This window comes from Protomyctophum bolini (genome assembly GCF_963924005.1).
Source record: "Protomyctophum bolini genome assembly, chromosome: 14".
Lineage (NCBI taxonomy): Eukaryota > Metazoa > Chordata > Actinopteri > Myctophiformes > Myctophidae > Protomyctophum > Protomyctophum bolini.
In genome coordinates, this window is record NC_137875.1 from 35,358,592 (window position 1) to 35,375,643 (window position 17,052).

General features: G+C 45.9%; 1 protein-coding gene across 1 annotated transcript in view; it reads right to left on the reverse strand.

Moving 5' to 3' along the window:
* thada (THADA armadillo repeat containing) overlaps positions 1–17,052 on the reverse strand; it is a 127,751-nt gene that overhangs the window by 39,397 nt on the left and 71,302 nt on the right. The window contains 2 exon segments of the mRNA XM_080782200.1: positions 4,246–4,328; positions 8,976–9,079. Of these exon segments, the coding sequence (XP_080638326.1) occupies positions 4,246–4,328; positions 8,976–9,079 (187 nt within the window).

Sequence of the window (17,052 nt, forward strand, 5' to 3'; positions counted from 1 at the left end):
TCAATGCGCTAGACCCCTCTGGGAGATGGAGTCTATCCCCGTTTCAATGCGCTAGACCTCTGGGAGATGGAGTCTATCCCCATTTCAATGCGCTAGACCTCTGGGAGATGGAGTCTATACCTGTTTCAATGCGCTAGACCTCTGGGAGATGGAGTCTATCCCTGTTTCAATGCGCTAGACCCCTCTGGGAGATGGAGTCTATCCCCGTTTCAATGCGCTAGACCCCTCTGGGAGATGGAGTCTATCCCCGTTTCAATGCGCTAGACCTCTGGGAGATGGAGTCTATCCCCGTTTCAATGCGCTAGACCTCTGGGAGATGGAGTCTATCCCCGTTTCAATGCGCTAGACCTCTGGGAGATGGAGTCTATCCCTGTTTCAATGCGCTAGACCTCTGGGAGATGGAGTCTATCCCTGTTTCAATGCGCTAGACCCCTCTGGGAGGTGGAGTCTATCCCCGTTTCAATGGGATAGACCCCTCTGGGAGATGGAGTCTATCCCCGTTTCAATGCGCTAGACCTCTGGGAGATGGAGTCTATCCCCGTTTCAATGGGCTAGACCTCTGGGAGATGGAGTCTATCCCCGTTTCAGTGCGCTAGACCTCTGGGAGATGGAGTCTATCCCCGTTTCAATGCGCTAGACCCCTCTGGGAGATGGACCGCTGAGGTGGAGCACAACACCTACCATCAGCTCCCAGTACTTATACCTGCACGACTTCAACGTTTTTTTTGTGTTTTTCCCTTCTTTTGCACTCCATTACATTTAAAATGGAAATATTATACTTTTGGCTCCACTACATTTCTGGGAAGGGACTCTAAATATATGATTAATTGACCACTTAAAGTAAGCCTTACCGAACCCTGAGGCCCATAGGGCTTATCAGAATATATATTTTATCTTTATTATCTTATAATCTTCTCTTTATTTTAACCAACCTACAACCTGCACTACATTTTACTAGGGCCTTATACAGTACCTTTCTAACAGACAGAGGGAACTGTTCATTGTGTACCGTCACTTTAAAAGCATAATGTATACATCATCGTACGACGGTGTCACCAATCTACAAGCTCACATCGCACCAGGTTGCATCGCGTTGTGAGCTTGTAGCTCTGCCTTTTCGGCAACGATAGACTGAGAAGTTGCACATTGAATACGTCACGTATTATGTGAGACTATTCAATCGATCCGCGGCAGATATTATAACTCTATGGCAGGGAGATTTGACTTTCCCAAACGTATTATTATAAATTGGATGAATGCTTGCTGCCTTAGGCAGTAAGCACGGTAAGCACAACATGCGTTGGATGGAAGAGCAGGATGGTTGTTCCGCAGCCTGCAGAAACTAATTCTGTGCGTGTTAGCAGCAGCCGGATGTTTACATTGTGAGTTTTTTTTCTTTTTTAGTTTATTTGACCACTTTCTTTTTTTATAGATACGTAGAAGTCGTAGATGTTATATTATCATTCAAATCTTTGAAGTGTTTTGCCAATTATTTGGGGGCCAGGCTTTGCAATACCCACCAGTGGGGGGCCCGGTTGGGCCCACAGGTTGAGAACCATAACCCGCTCCAAGTCCAAACTATTCTCTCTCTCTCTCTCTCTGACAGTTAAATGTAAACGTTGCTTTAACTGGCATGGCTGGTGCACAGAGGGGAACGCTGGAGGAAGCCATGGACGGGGGAGGGGGGGGGGGGGAGGAGGAGGGGGTTTATGAGGCCAGATGGATCAAACAGACCGCCTCAGAGAAACACACACGTCCGTGTGCGCGCGCGCCTGCACACACGCACACAGACACACACACAGACACACACACACACACACACACACTCTCTCTCTCTCTCTCTGAATTGAGAATCTCTAGAGGAACTGGCTAATAAATCCAAAGCTATCATTTAATGCACGATGCCGGTTAAAGAAAAAAGAAAAAAAACGGAACAAGAAAAGAAAAGGGAAAAAAAGAGAGAAAGGGGAATGGTCACTCTTTATACCCTGTAGCTTCATTTCTTCTGTCTCTTGTTTTGTTCTTCCCCCAAGTCAAGTTTTGGTTTTGTCCGAGAAGAGGGATATAAGCTTAGTCTGCAGAAAACGGACGAGGGAGGGAAGGAGAGAAAAGAGAAGGGGGAGAAGGAGAGGACAGGCAGACAGCAGCGCAACACATGACACAAACACCACATGGGGAATAGGGGATTAACGGAGTGATGGAGAGAGATGTACTGTACACTACTGTACACTATATATAAGAGACGGGAGGTGGGAGTGGGAGAGAGAGGTAGCAGTTGGGTGGGAGGGCTTGTTATGTAAGGGGGCTGGGCCGGGCAGAGCAGGCCCAACAGAGACTAGAGTCCTGAATCTGAACAGTGAAATCATCAGGGTTGGTTGAATTAACTGGAGAGTTAACCCATTTTGACCTGAGATCAGATTCTAAAAATGTCTTCTACATCCTGACAGTTTTCTGAAAAAGCTGTTTCTATGTCAGTGGTTCTTCGATTTTTCAAAAATAGCAGACCTACGAGCTTGTAGAGCTTGTAGAGCTATTTTCAATAGCTAAAGCATAACATAATGCTAACACCAAAAGGGGTTGTTGAGCGGAGTCCCGCTGGGCTCTATACCAGTATCTTTTCTGTTTTCTGGGCTCTATACCAGTATCTTTTCTGTTTTCTGGGTATCTTTTCTGTTTTCGCTCTACATTCAATATATTCGGTACAAAATAGCTGATCCACAAGGTTTAATCCACAGCTTATAGGTCGGCAAAATATTCTGTGAAGGCTTTCCCCAGAATACGGACGCTGGGGTTTAAGTGGTTGACCAAACCAAAAACATATCAAATTTTGAACATTTTGAACCAATAAACAGGTCGGTTAATTGAATTGACAATCTGTGTTCTATATTATCAATGAATTGACGTGAAAAAGTATTTTGTATGATCGACTAAATTGATCAGTCTGCTTAACCACGTAAGCTGTGCATTATACTTTGTTATACAATGGTGGCGTGCAAAACTGTGAAAATAGCCCGACCTACAAGCTCACAATGAGAGCTTTCTTCTTTCGCAATTTCTTTGAATCATCGACATTCATTAAATCGTATAATTGAGGCAAACGTTTGAAACAATCACGATATCGATATATGGCCCGGCCCTAACTCAAGAGCGCAGCTCTGCGAGGGTAAACATGTAACCAAATGGACCCGTTTGCACACTCTCCCAGTCAAACTAAGACTGAGGATTTGTATAGCGTACACTACAGGCTTGTTTCGAGGAGGAACCCCAACCGTTTCCACTGTCAAACCCAGAGCATGTGCTCAGCACATGGTCAACCAAACACTAACAACTCCCCCCTCCTCCACTCCCTCTTCCTCCCCCTCCCCCCCCCCCTTCTGTTTTCCCTTGTCTTTCTTTCTCTCTCTTCCCTCTTGTTTCTTTCTTTCTTTTCTTTTTCGCTCCTTCCCTCGCTCTCTCCGTCTCTCTATATACATCTCTCCTCCTCGAAGTGGGTCATAGGCACAATCACACCATCTGTCAGGGAGCGAGAGCTCGCCTAGGGTTTCACATTCTTCCACTGTGTGTGTGCAGAGACCCCCACCAGTCCAAGCACATGTGCACCGTACAGAGCACACGCACGCACGCACGCCACACACACACGCACACACACACACACACACACACACACACACACACACAGTGGGGGGCTTCTCTGAACTGCCCACAGACATGTAGCCAAAACTTCTGTCAACAATCAGTCAGAAATGGAGAGCAGAGGGGAGACAGCCTCTCCAACAAACGCTGGTGTGGTTTGCTCAGACCTATGCTACGATTCAAAGGCGGGCGGGCGGGGGGGAAGTTCTCCATAGCAGTTGGTAGAGGAGCAGCGGTTTGTGTGGATGGCAAGAAGGGAAAACTCGCCGAGCGAATGACTGTAGTCAGCGCAGTCGACTGACTTTGGCCTTTCCCCTAGAGAACAGTATACCGACTCTCCTCGTCGACAGTTTGCTGATGACAGCAACCCGTTTCCCACTGACAGTAAAAATGTGATTCATATCCCAAAACCGCTAAGACCTTTGATAAATAACCGTCGGATCTACTGCGCTTTGAAAAGATTTTGAAGAGTCAATATGCGCGTTGCCATGAATTAATTCCAAGTAATCTAGTCAAAACTTTGCACGCACTTACATGTGGTCGTTTTTGTTTTAAAGTCCTATGTTACATAAATAGTTTAGTATGTTATGTGACTCTATTTTCTTTACCCACCATTGAGAAGACCAGTCAGGGATCCACACAGACAGACGAGGACATCCAGATAGGCTCCCCTCGTCACCACACAGCTGTTCTGTCTGAAAGGCAGGAAAAATGGATTATATAGGGGAAAAAGGGGCAGGAAATTAAGAACTTTTTCTCTTTGTAACCATCTCTTCGATGTGTTAGTTAATGCAGGGGTTCTCAACCCGTGGGTCGTGACCCATCGGGGTGAGGGGGGTCGCCCCCAAAAAAATATATGGTTTTTTTTGGGGGTGTTTTGCAACTGAATGGCTGGAAAAATGGAAATGAAGAGTTTACATAATAGTACACATAGTACATGCATACAACTTCCCTAATGATTATATCTGGTTTCAGTATTTATTTATGGTGTGTTAGATTGTCTCTATTATTAAGGTTATTGTAGCAGTCAATTTATATTGGGGGTCGGGGGTCCCGAGACATTGCCAAAGCATTTACGGGGGTCCCCGGCCGAAAACGTTGAGTTAGTGTATATCATTGCTGTCATGGAGAAACCTTGTATGTCCAAAAACAGTCACTTTTCAGAAAATGGAAAAAAAAATGACCTGTTCTCCTAAAGGTTGGAATTATTCAGTCACACGCACTAGTAGTTTTTAATTATTATTATTATTATTATTATTATTATTTATTATTTATTAAATATCAAAAGTTTGAAAGTTGAAAAAAATGGAGATACAAGGTTTCTGCCCCGGCCGCCGGAATCCGTCATATGGACCATCTCCCCTACATATCATCTAACAGGAGCTAAACCACATGATAGGTTCAAAGTGATAACATTCCTGCCAGAACTGGTTCCCACTGTAGTCACCGGTTTGATTCCAGCCTCGGCCAAGGTCACAGACAAGAGATAAGATTTCTCCTCAGAGGCGAGGTTTATATCTCACACCTCAATCCAATGAAGCAGCAGTAGGTCATTACATATCTCCTTCTCAATGGTTCCTTTGCTCGTTAGGCTCATTGGATTAGGGGCATTATTCCTGTGGTCGCTCAGATTGACGTCATTCCAAACACACTGGTTAAGGGTTTGTCATGCAATGCGATTAAACCAGGCGATCGCGATGGTTTGTGACTTTTCTAAACTGGTGAGAGCAGACGTCGATGCTTAAGTGCTTCGCACGACAACGCTGAAGAGGAATGCCTTCGTTATCTAAATGTAGTTGATGCTGCTCTTGCTACTGTTTATGTATATTTTATATTCTAGGGAAATGAATGCGCTACTCTGTCATTCTAGTGTCACACAAAAGTAGCAAAAATAGCCGATCTAAAAGCTCACAATGCAACAGGTTTAATTAACAAAAGCCTGTGACTAAATAATAACTATATTGATCTATTGGAAGATTTGGAACACATTCTCTTCATTCCATTTCCTAAAGGCTCATTCATAGTCTAGATTTTCGGTGGTGAGGTGACCACCGAACTACAACATGACGTCACGAGCCGCGGTGAAGAGCAAACCACCGCAACCGCCCCAGCCCTTCTCTCTGTTTTTACTCACCACCGCTCAACGTTATTTCAGCTCCGGTGGTCACCTCACCACCGGAGCGGTGGTCAGCTCACCACCGAAAACCAGACTATGAATAGGCCTTAAAGGTTCTGAAGACATACTGAGGTCTCCATCGAACAGCAACTGATGGCAGTTCCGTTTCACCCAGCATCAAATTGGGAGGAGACATGAAAGATGCCAAAGAGCTAAAGAGAAGGGGCGATGGGGGGCATCTGACACAGGCCACAAGAGGAATATGAAGCCACTACCCAGGAGGTTGCAATTACAGTAGCTTTGTGCCCATGTGGTACAAGCACAACGTCGTCGAACCAGCAGGCAACCCAGGGATCTCAGGTTAACTGTATCTGTGTTTCTGCACACTGCAGTGCAGCCGTGACACCTGGCTTTGACCTCAGGCTCAACAAAGGTCTACCTAATTAATTCAGACGATGTATCATTTGAGAATGTGTACAATTCTGATCATTTGGAAGTCTGAACAGCCACAATTTAAGTATACTCCTGAATATGTAGAAATCACCAGATTATGTTTGTGCACTTCCGATATGTTCAAGATTAGAAACGATGCACGTCTGTTTGATCCAACCACAACATGAACAACACTTTTCATGTAAATAAAAAAAGACGTGTGTTCACGTCCAAGGGGACCTACGGTTGGATTAGAAAGGACGTCGTGTGTACAAGTCCTATACCTACGGTCATGATGAAATGGTAAAATATTGCAATTCAATTCAAGTGAGATTTGTGTTTTGTTATTGTATATTTAGTTGTAATATGGTTAAAACATTGAGAGCTACAGTGCATGCTATGTTGTGGGGTAGCTGTGGAAAGCCTGATCCGGTCTAAAGCCCGCCATGGACAGAGACTTCTCTGTCTGTCTGTCTACATGCCTCTCTCTTTTGGGGGACTGGCTACCCCAAGATTACACCAAAATACCCCCAATTCTTATGGCCGCACAGCCGAGGGGGGGGCCCTGAACTTTTGTCTAGCCCAGGAGCCCCTACTACTGTAAATCCGGCACTGGTCGAAGATGACGGTTCTGTGTTGTACACAGTTTATGAATACATGTGGGAAAACTGAGTGAACGACGTTGTTATCGGGCGACCCATGCAACTCAACACACTTATTGCAAATGTAATGAATTGCCTTCACACCGATCGACGAGACTTTCTGCATCCAATTGAAAAAGCATGAATTCTGGACAGGAAAGATCAGAAAAACAGCAACAGTCTATCTTTCTAGAAACAAATATTGAACTTTTCTTTTAGCAACATCACATCTCCGTGTTTGTGTGCGTACGATGGTACGGCCGTGTGACATCGTTGCGTCCGTGTGTGTGTGTGTGTGTGTGTGTGTGTGTGTGTGTAAACATGCATACACGCCGCCCGCCTTCACGTCTGCGCCATTAGACAGGCGACCTGTGTGGGCACGGGAGCTGCACGTATGTATATGTGTATGTTCACACAAGCGTGTCACTAGCGTCGCTACGAAAGGCCAGAAGCGTGTGTGTCGAGAGAACAAGGGAGGTAGTGTGTGAGGTTGACGTCACATTTTCATCACTCAGATATTAACCCATTTTGGACTGAGGTCGCTAAAAGAAAAGGCTTCTAAATCCTAACATTTTCCCGGAAAACGCCATGTTTCTATGTCAGCGGTGCTCAAGCCTTTTTCATGTCAAGGACCCCCAGAATTATCTCTATTGGGCCACGGACCCCCATCTCAAAATATATAATTCCAGGGACACCCCCCCGGAAGCCAATATTTTAGTTAAAAATGTTCGCTCTGAAATATATATTCAAAGATTTGCGACACATTTTCACGACTTTTCCAAAAAAGCAGACCTACAAGCTCGTAGCGCGCCCTATTTTTCAATAGCTAAAGTAGAACAGAAAGCTTAAAACACTAAAAGGGGTTCCCGCCCAAAATGGGTTAATAACACACACACACACACACACACACACACACACACCCATAATTGTACACATTTGCATGCACACATGCATTTACACACGCGTTCTCGCGCACGCGCTGATGAAGCATGGGAAGAGGCCTTAGGGAGAGAGCGTGCAGTTTAAGTGAGAACAGATTTGCTCAGGGATGAGTCCTCTCGACCTGGCTCACTAGTGTTTATGTGCACGAGGAGCGTGCACATGTGAGGCAACACTATAAAACGCTATAAAACGAGGCCCCGAGAAGTTTAAGTCATCAGATCCCCGTCCAAACATCACACTGGAGAGGGGGTTCTAGCTGGGTTGGTATAGGCCCCGCATACCGCCGCGGGCCAAAGTCAACTTCACAGTCAGCTATGTGAGGCGCAGGCCGCCATCTTTACTTATACGCGCTGACTCACTCCCCAGAGCCCGGGAGGAAAAGTCCACAATGACAAAACCCTCTGACTGAGTCACAGCGGGACGAACAATGCATTCCATCTGTTTTTTTGTTTTCTTTTTGGAAAGCGGCCGCATCCAAATTACTGGTGTTTTTTGGGGAGAGAAGTGTTCTCCTTCTCCCCCCCTCCTCTCGGGACAAAGACTCCCCCCTGACCTGCAGCGCTGTCCTGGGCTCTGTGCGACAGGCTGAGCGGCACGGCCGGGATCAAACGGACAGACGCCGTGCTCTGCTCCAGTGAGCAAGAATTCACCCCGTCATTTTAATAACGACTCATCGGTGTAGCCAAGCGCGGCTAGCTGGACGGGGAGTGGGAGGGGAGGGGAGGTGGAGGGGAGGTGGAGGGGGGCCCCTGGGGTGGCGTGCAAACCTCCACAGCCCCGTTGCGTTATCTAGCCGTGTGCCTGCCCTGGACAAGGGAAAGCGCGGAAAACCTGCGGCTGACCTCCGCCCAGCGGGGAGGAGGAGGAGGAGGGGGCCGTTGGAGTAATCTCTGCCTCATCTCGGGGCCTTGGAGCATGGGGGGGGGGTCCGGGGGTGTAACAGCGGGCGGTCTCTTTGAAATGGAAGCCCGTACGGAGGCCGCGGAGCGGACGTTGGACAGGGAGGGGACGGACAGGAGAGACATAGGGGCTATTCTTCTGGCGAGCGAGGTTGGAAGAGAAGGAGGGGATGCTTATCTCTGTTTCTGTGCAAGGTCAGTGTCTTAGAGAGTGTGTGTGTGCGCGCGCGCGTGTGTACAGTATGTGTGTGTGTGTGTGTGTGTGTACACATGTGTGTGTGTGTGTGTGTGTGTGTGTTTGTCTAGGATTACTTAGAGGCGAGCCACATGCGCTGGCGGAGGGCCTCGCTGATGCCACTTCCTGCAGGCAGGGGTCTGTGAGAGTCTGTCTGGTAGGAACGCAGCAGGAACAACACCTGTACACACACACACACACACACACACACACACACACACACACACACACACACACACACACAGTTAGAATAGTATTAAAATGCACATTTATTTTGGATAACATGATTAAGAGAACGTCATTGTTTTTCTTTTGGTTTTATTTGGTTATAGTTTCACCGAGTAAGATGCAAAACTGTAGCTGCCCCCCCCCCCCCCCCCCCCTGCTCTGTGATGCTTCTGCAGAAATGTGCGCCCATGTAAAACACACATCAAGTGACGACCTGAAGTTCCAAACAACACACTGTTTTGGGGCCAGACGACGCATCACTGGGGACAAAATGTCACTGAGCTGCTCTCTGTATAGCGCAGCAGCAGCAGGTGGACTGAGAGTGTTGAGAGGCCAGAGGACACTGGCTGGCTGGCTGGGGTGTGTATATTCTGGGCCTCGGGTAAGTATACTCTTTAAGCCGGGACCACGGCCACAGGCCAGGAGGAAGCCATTCATTACACCGTACGGGGAAGGCAACGTGGGGGAAAACCAGCCCGACCACGTAGCACCAACCCTGGCCACCGAGTCCTGGCCTACCCCCTTCTCTCTCTCTCTCTCTCTCCTGCAGAGCCTCCACGCCCAAGGCAACACCCACTAGGCTCACACAAACAGCATCCACACCCCTGTGTCCCGCTTTCTCGCTCGCTGCTTCCCTTCTCTGTCTCTCTCGCTCTCTCTCCATCCCTACCCCCCCCCACCCCCCCCCACCTCCTCCTCCCATCTCCCTCGCAGCGAGCCGGGGCTGGGAAGTCCCAGCCTCATGGGGCAGGCAGGCTCAGCCGGCTCGATCCAGTCCGGCACACAGGGAGAGGGACCAGAATATTTATAGAAAAAGCGCTGCCTCCCTGTTTCCTCCTACTTCCAAAAAGACAGAGCGAGTATAACGGAGCTACACCCCATGTGGGAGGAGGAGATGGGCCAGGATGGGACTGCGTAGCACTCAAATGAATGAGGAGAAGATGAGATCCCCAGCACGGAGAAGAGACTGTGCATTTTCACCCAATCACACTTTATGACTTTTCCATGACTGTGCCATGAGATTCAGTCGTTTCCATGACCGTATATATCCCAGCCAGCCGCTCACATTTCTCCATGATTTGAATCTGCCTTGTGTTTAATCTGGACAGCTGTAGCTATGGATGTTGTGTGATTATTCTTCCTTTACTGGTAATCAGGTAATGCAGCCATGCATTGTTAAGCAACTCATTGGTTTGGAAAAAAAATGAATAAAAAGAATCACACCTGTGTGAACCGAGAGGTGCAGGCTGCACAACACCGCAGGGGGGGGGGGGAGGGGGGCGCAGCGAGGGCAGCATTTATATCACCCCGATGATGTCTTTACTACCCTAAACAAACATTAAAGTTCATAGACTTGGCTGGCAAAGAAAATACATCATAATTTACCCTAAACAAACACCAGACTTGGCAGGCGACAGGGAGTTTATAATTAGCCTCTAAACAAACATTAAAAGTCCATTAGACTTGGCTGCCACATGACGTAATTTCAGAAAGCCCATGCGTTGGGAGGGCCTCGAAAAGCGGATTCTGGAGGAAAAAAAGACACTAACAAAAAAACCTATAACAAAAAGTAAGATGCACATCATGAGGGACATTCATATACATTTAGAAATACTTTCAGAACATTTCAGAGCATTCTGACAATTTATAATTCAGAGAATTAAAAGAAAAGCTGTTTATGTACTGTTGTTGCCCTGTTTATGTACTGTTGTTGCCCTGTTTATGTACTGTTGTTGCCCTGTTTATGTACTGTTGTTGCCCTGTTTATGTACTGTTGTTGCCCTGTTTATGTACTGTTGTTGCCCTGTTTATGTACTGTTGTTGCCCTGTTTATGTACTGTTGTTGCCCTGTTTATGTACTGTTGTTGCCCTGTTTATGTACTGTTGTTGCCCTGTTTATGTACTGTTGTTGCCCTGTTTATGTACTGTTGTTGCCCTGTTTATGTACTGTTGTTGCCCTGTTTATGTACTGTTGTTGCCCTGTTTATGTACTGTTGTTGACCTGTTTATGTACTGTTGTTGTTGTTGTTGCTTTTTTGATATTCTAGTATTTCTTTGTGTACAGCACTTTGTTTCAACCTTGTTGTATAAAAATGTACTTTATAAATACAGTGGATTGGATTGGATTGGATTGGAAAGAAAAGCACACAGGTACTGTATACAGTATAAGTATTTCTTTGGGGCGTCTGGCCAAGTGGCCTGCATAGCCGAGTGGGTAGATAGGCCGCTGCAGGAATTTGAAGGTCGCTGGTTCACCCGTGTGTCCCTGAGCAAGGCACTTATGCCCCAACAGACCCCTCTCCAAACTGCCCCCTGACCATGGCCTTCTGAGTAGCCCTGAGTTGGATAAAGCTCACCTAGCAGGATCAAACAAAGGCCCGCCGCATGAGCCATTTGAGGTCAAAACCCTTCTTCAGCATGACATTTACAGCCCCTATAAATTGAGTTTTATCATCCGTGCAAATAAATAATACTTTGTGTGCAGAGCCCTATTCCACAACGTTCTGCTTAACCGTCCAGCAACTGTACGGTACCATAACTAACACGGGGCAGCGCAGCGGCGTTGAAGGCGACTGGCCATCAGCTCTGTGGGGGGAGAACGCGCTTTGGCGAGGCTAGTGTGCGCTAAATACAAAACAAATCAAAAGCTATTTGTACGTCTCGCCGTCCGCTGAGGCGTTTAACTGCCTGTGTTGTGTGCGCGCCGTAACGAGTGTCGCTCCCTTTTGGGGCCTGGTAAAAATAGTGGTGGTGGATATGAGGGCCCTGCAGACTCTGTTATCAGGCTGCCCTGCCGTTCCTCCCACTGCCGCAACCACACACTGACCACACGTTACAGCACGCACGCACACGCACACACACACACGTACAGTACACGCTTGTGCACGTACACACATCCGTGTAAAGTGCAAGCGTGCCGCGCACACACATGAAGCAAAGCGCAAATGTAGACGACGTGCATGTGTGCGTGCAGTGCACACACACACGACTCACACGAGCAGACCATAGAAGTACAAAAACTAAGCGTATACGTATACTGTATAAGTACACGGAAATAAAACATGTCAATAAAATAAAATCTCACTCAGAAACACATAATTTGGTATTCGCACATGACCATTGAGTCTAACTGCGGAAGTATACTCGACTTGGGCTAAAATAAATACCCGTTAAAAGAGAAACGCGACACTAGACACACAGATAGGCTCTCACTCTCTATACAGACGGAGTCTGTCAGAAAGCCATTCCCACTGACATGAAAGACATTTGCCCTTATTTGTAATTTTTCATAAAACAGTTAAACTCAACTGCACCCCAAGGAATTGTTTGTTATATTCCCATTATGTCCTAAGGGGGAGATATTTATATTGGCACTAAGGAGCATAACTAGCGTGTCCATGTGCGTGTGTGGAGACATGTGACATTCATTAAATCCCCATTATCAGTGTAAAATGACAACATGCTAAACACACAAAGCAAAACATACATAAAATGCTAGCGTGCTTAACTGGTGACCGTACTTTACTTTTAGATATGAAATAGTTTATATTATTTAATTATTTCATGCCCTATATTTGCCCTGGCTAATAAGGGCGATACGTTTGCGTCGACTGGCTGCCAAGCTTCTGAAGTGATAATACAAGCAGCCGCCTTTATTATGATCTAATAATGGTTATGTATCAATCAATAATGACTGGCAGGCTTTCATCTTTTTTTATAATTCAAATGTTTTTTTTTCAGGCTTTCATCATCCTCCCTCAATAACCAACTTCAAGTGTGAGATTGAAGACACTTTTGCGGGGTATAATATTATGTTCTTTGAAGAATAACGTCATCCAGCCTATAGCACATTAATAGTTAGCCTTAAGGCAGGTTAATCCAATCCAGAAGTTTTATTTAAAATGGTGTTTCTCTTACTAAGCTTTCGAGGTGGGCCCTAGTATCCACACACCCTCCCAATAGTCCAGCATTTCCCAACAGCAGATTTAAGCAAATGTACCGGTACGGTACAGTACATGAGGGATTACACTAAAAGGTAACCTGCCAGATTTGAGCGCCATGAATCCTTTTTGCAGTAGTCGAGACACCTGACGTTCCCTCTGGGATTAATAAAGCCTACGTACGTACGTTATCTCATCTCATAACCAGCCCTGCCTCTGAGAGTCAGGCCCACGCATTCTTCTGCTCAGATGGGAGAGAGAGAGCTGGGAGTCAAATCGCTGGCCGAGGCAGTAGATTGTAACGGCAGATAAACCAGAAGGGCTTACTGGAGTGAGATAAAAAAAAAAAAACAAGCGCACCATCGCAGATAGAATGGAGGTAGAGTGAGGAGAGAAGTAAAGGAGAGATGGGCAACATAATAAGGGGAAATTAGCTAAATGTGTGGCAAATCTACAAAGAAAATGCTCACCACTAACTTTATTCACAGATGTGTTCATAAAGGTGTCTACAATCACAGACACATTTTGTTCCAACCCAACTCCCTTGGGAAACTTTGTGACAGCTGCTGAAAGTTGGGGTACCATTGAACAACCAATATAAGGCAACATTTTCCAAATGTCATTATACTTTAAGTTGCATGTGACGTGTCAAACTAGGGGGTTTTCATGATTCTGAATCCATTGCAAGCATTAGTGTTGCACAAAGGTCAGCACATTTGGGCAAGTGGCTATGGCCGAATTTAGCCCAAGGAGTGTTTCCGTGCAAAACTAATGCTTGGAATGGATTCAGCATCTTGGAAAACCCCCTAGTTTGACATGTCACATGCTACTTGAAATACAATGAAATTGTGGGAATTTTGCCTTATATTGGTTGATAATGGTACCCCAACTTTCAGCAGCTGTCACAAAGTTCCCAAGGGAGTTGGGTTGGAACAAATGTATATGTTATAGTAGCCACCTTTATGAACACATCTGTGAAGAAAGGTAGTAGTTTTTCGGATTTTTTTGCTGCGTTTCTCCATCGGTTTTACGAAAAACGCGTCCAGTGTGCAACCACCTTCACAGGTTCCATTTTTACATATCTCACAGCTGAATCTTTCCCCTAAGTATCGCCACCCCCTTCTCTCTGTGTTAATGGAGCTCTGAGGGCTCAATTAAAACGGAGGCTTTTTACTGTGTACAGGCAAGTCCACAGGCTCTTCCTTGGCCCCGTTTAGCCTCTGTTGGGGAAATACGCAGGGGATTACTTCCATCGAATTAGCCCCTGAAAAAACACCACAAGGACTGGGTTCTCATTCTTTTGGCCCGCACCGCGCATTGTTGGGCCGGTGGCGGGGCCGGTGGCGCGTGTCGAGAGGAGTCCGACGTCGGGTCAGGTTAGTGCCGGTCCGTCAGGTGCTGCTTGTTAGGGCCCGGTTCGGGTTGTGTCAACAGTGTTTCAGGGCTTTCTGCCTTTGCTCCCGGGTGTGTTGTTCTCAAACATGACGGTCCATGGCTGAGACGGTTGGGTGCATACGGCTCATTGGCATTGTGTCCCGAGGACCGCTGTGTACTTTGACTATGTGAAAAAAACAGCAGATCTACAAGCTCACAGTGGGTTGCTGCACCGCGACCAAGTATACATCGAGTTTAGCTGCCCAGAGCCAAAGTACACTTGCTCTCTCTTCCTGCCTCTGTCTGTGGGGACAAACCACTGAAACCTCACCGATAACCAAACCATGATACGTGCAACACTAATAACTGTAATTCAATAGTAGCCTTGAACGTCAGATTGTTTTGCCATTCGTTAACAGATTCAGTTCAGGAGTGTATCTGTCCTATTTTGAGAACCGCACGCCTGATCAATTGGAGTTATGAAGTACTGAATATAATGAGATAATGTTGTTAAAGATTAAAAACAAACATAGGTTATATATAGTACACACAAGAACTGTTCGAAGACATGACGATGCAGTACTGAACATAAGATAATCTTGTAAAAGATTAAAAAGATTAAAACAAACGTGAATAGAATAAAAAAATGATTAAAGCAATGTTTAGAAAATAATGACAAAATAATAGATACAGATTTCAACTAAAATTAAAACAAAAACAAGACAAAAGAAGAAGACAGCAAGATAGCAAAATATAGAAGATCTCCTGTATGCGATTTGATTTGTGCATTCAAAACACCATCGAGACAATTAGAGCTCCAATCAGGCCCATGTTTCCTTTTCTTTTTTTAACCAAGGAAGGAGCAAAACAAAAATGTGCAGTGTGTGTGTGTGTGTGTGTGTGTGTGTGTGTGTGTGTGTGTGTGTGTGTGTGTGTGTGTGTGTGTGTGTGTGTGTGTGTGCGTGTGCGTGCGTGTGTGTGTGTGTGCGCGTGCGTAGTGCAACAGAGTGGTACCACACTGCCTCAGTAGCCATGATGACTCCCAGCTCCACACTTAACCCACTTCTCTGTTGTTCTCTGGGAACAACAGAGGAAGCCATTTCTCCACAGAGCTAAAAACATCTGCTACCTGTTACACACACACACACACACACACACACACACTGGACGGAGGACATTAACATACATTAGCTATGCCCCTCGGGCTAAACACGCTGTCCTCATCATCCAAGTGTCAACAGGCTGATCAGTATGAGAAACACACACACACACACACACACACACACACACACACACACATCATTGAGAATCTCTAGAGGAACTGGCTAATAAATCCAAAGCTCTCATTTAATGCACGATGCCAGAAGAAAAGAAAAGGAAAAAAACAGAGAAAAAAGATAATTGTTCACCTCCTCCTTCTACCATTCCCCCAAGTCAAGTTTTGGTTCGTAGCATTCACCATGGTCCTTTTCGTGCCGATTGATTTGAGCAAGGAAACAGAATACTTAGTCAGTTTAACGAATAAAACCAATCCGTGCGGTAGAGAATGTTGATCCAATATAGCTAGACATTAGTCCGTCCGCTCCGTCGGGTGGAAACCTCATATTATGTCAAAAACTGTTCACTCATCTGGAACCAGGATTCAAAAGTAAAACACAGACGATCTTGTATTCTACCACAAGGAAGTTAGAATTATTGGAGATGAGAGGTTTCATGTCCGACAGCAACGACGTCTGAAGTGGTCGAAGGTGGTCTTTTACGTTGAGGAAAGTAGACCCTGGTGTCTTCAGGTAGAAACAATGATTGATGGTACAGTATATCGCCTGGTGTCTTCAGGTAGGAGCAATGATTGATGGTACTGTATATCACCTGGTGTCTTCAGGTAGGACAATGATTGATGGTACAGTATATCACCTGGTGTCTTCAGGTAGGACAATGATTGATGGTACAGTATATCCCTGGTGTCTTCAGGTAGGACAATGATTGATGGTACAGTATATCACCTGGTGTCTTCAGGTAGGACAATGATTGATGGTACAGTATATCGCCTGGTGTCTTCAGGTAGGACAATGATTGATGGTACAGTCTATCACCTGGTGTCTTCAGGTAGGACAATGATTGATGGTACAGTCTATCACCTGGTGTCTTCAGGTAGGAGCAATGATTGATGGTACAGTATATCGCCTGGTGTCTTCAGGTAGGACAATGATTGATGGTACAGTCTATCACCTGGTGTCTTCAGGTAGGAACAATGATTGATGGTACAGTCTATCGCCTGGTGTCTTCAGGTAGGACAATGATTGATGGTACAGTCTATCACCTGGTGTCTTCAGGTAGGAACAATGATTGATGGTACAGTCTATCGCCTGGTGTCTTCAGGTAGGACAATGATTGATGGTACAGTATATCGCCTGGTGTCTTCAGGTAGGAACAATGATTGATGGTATATCCCTGGCTGGAACACATGAGGCCAATACTAGGGGAATCTAAAACCTGCAGGGTATACATACTCCTGCCATGTGAAGTTCCCCTGTTCCCATTTCTATGTCACTAATGGAACTTTTCCCCCCTCTTTCTTTCAATAATGTCTATAATAATATATAAAGGAAGT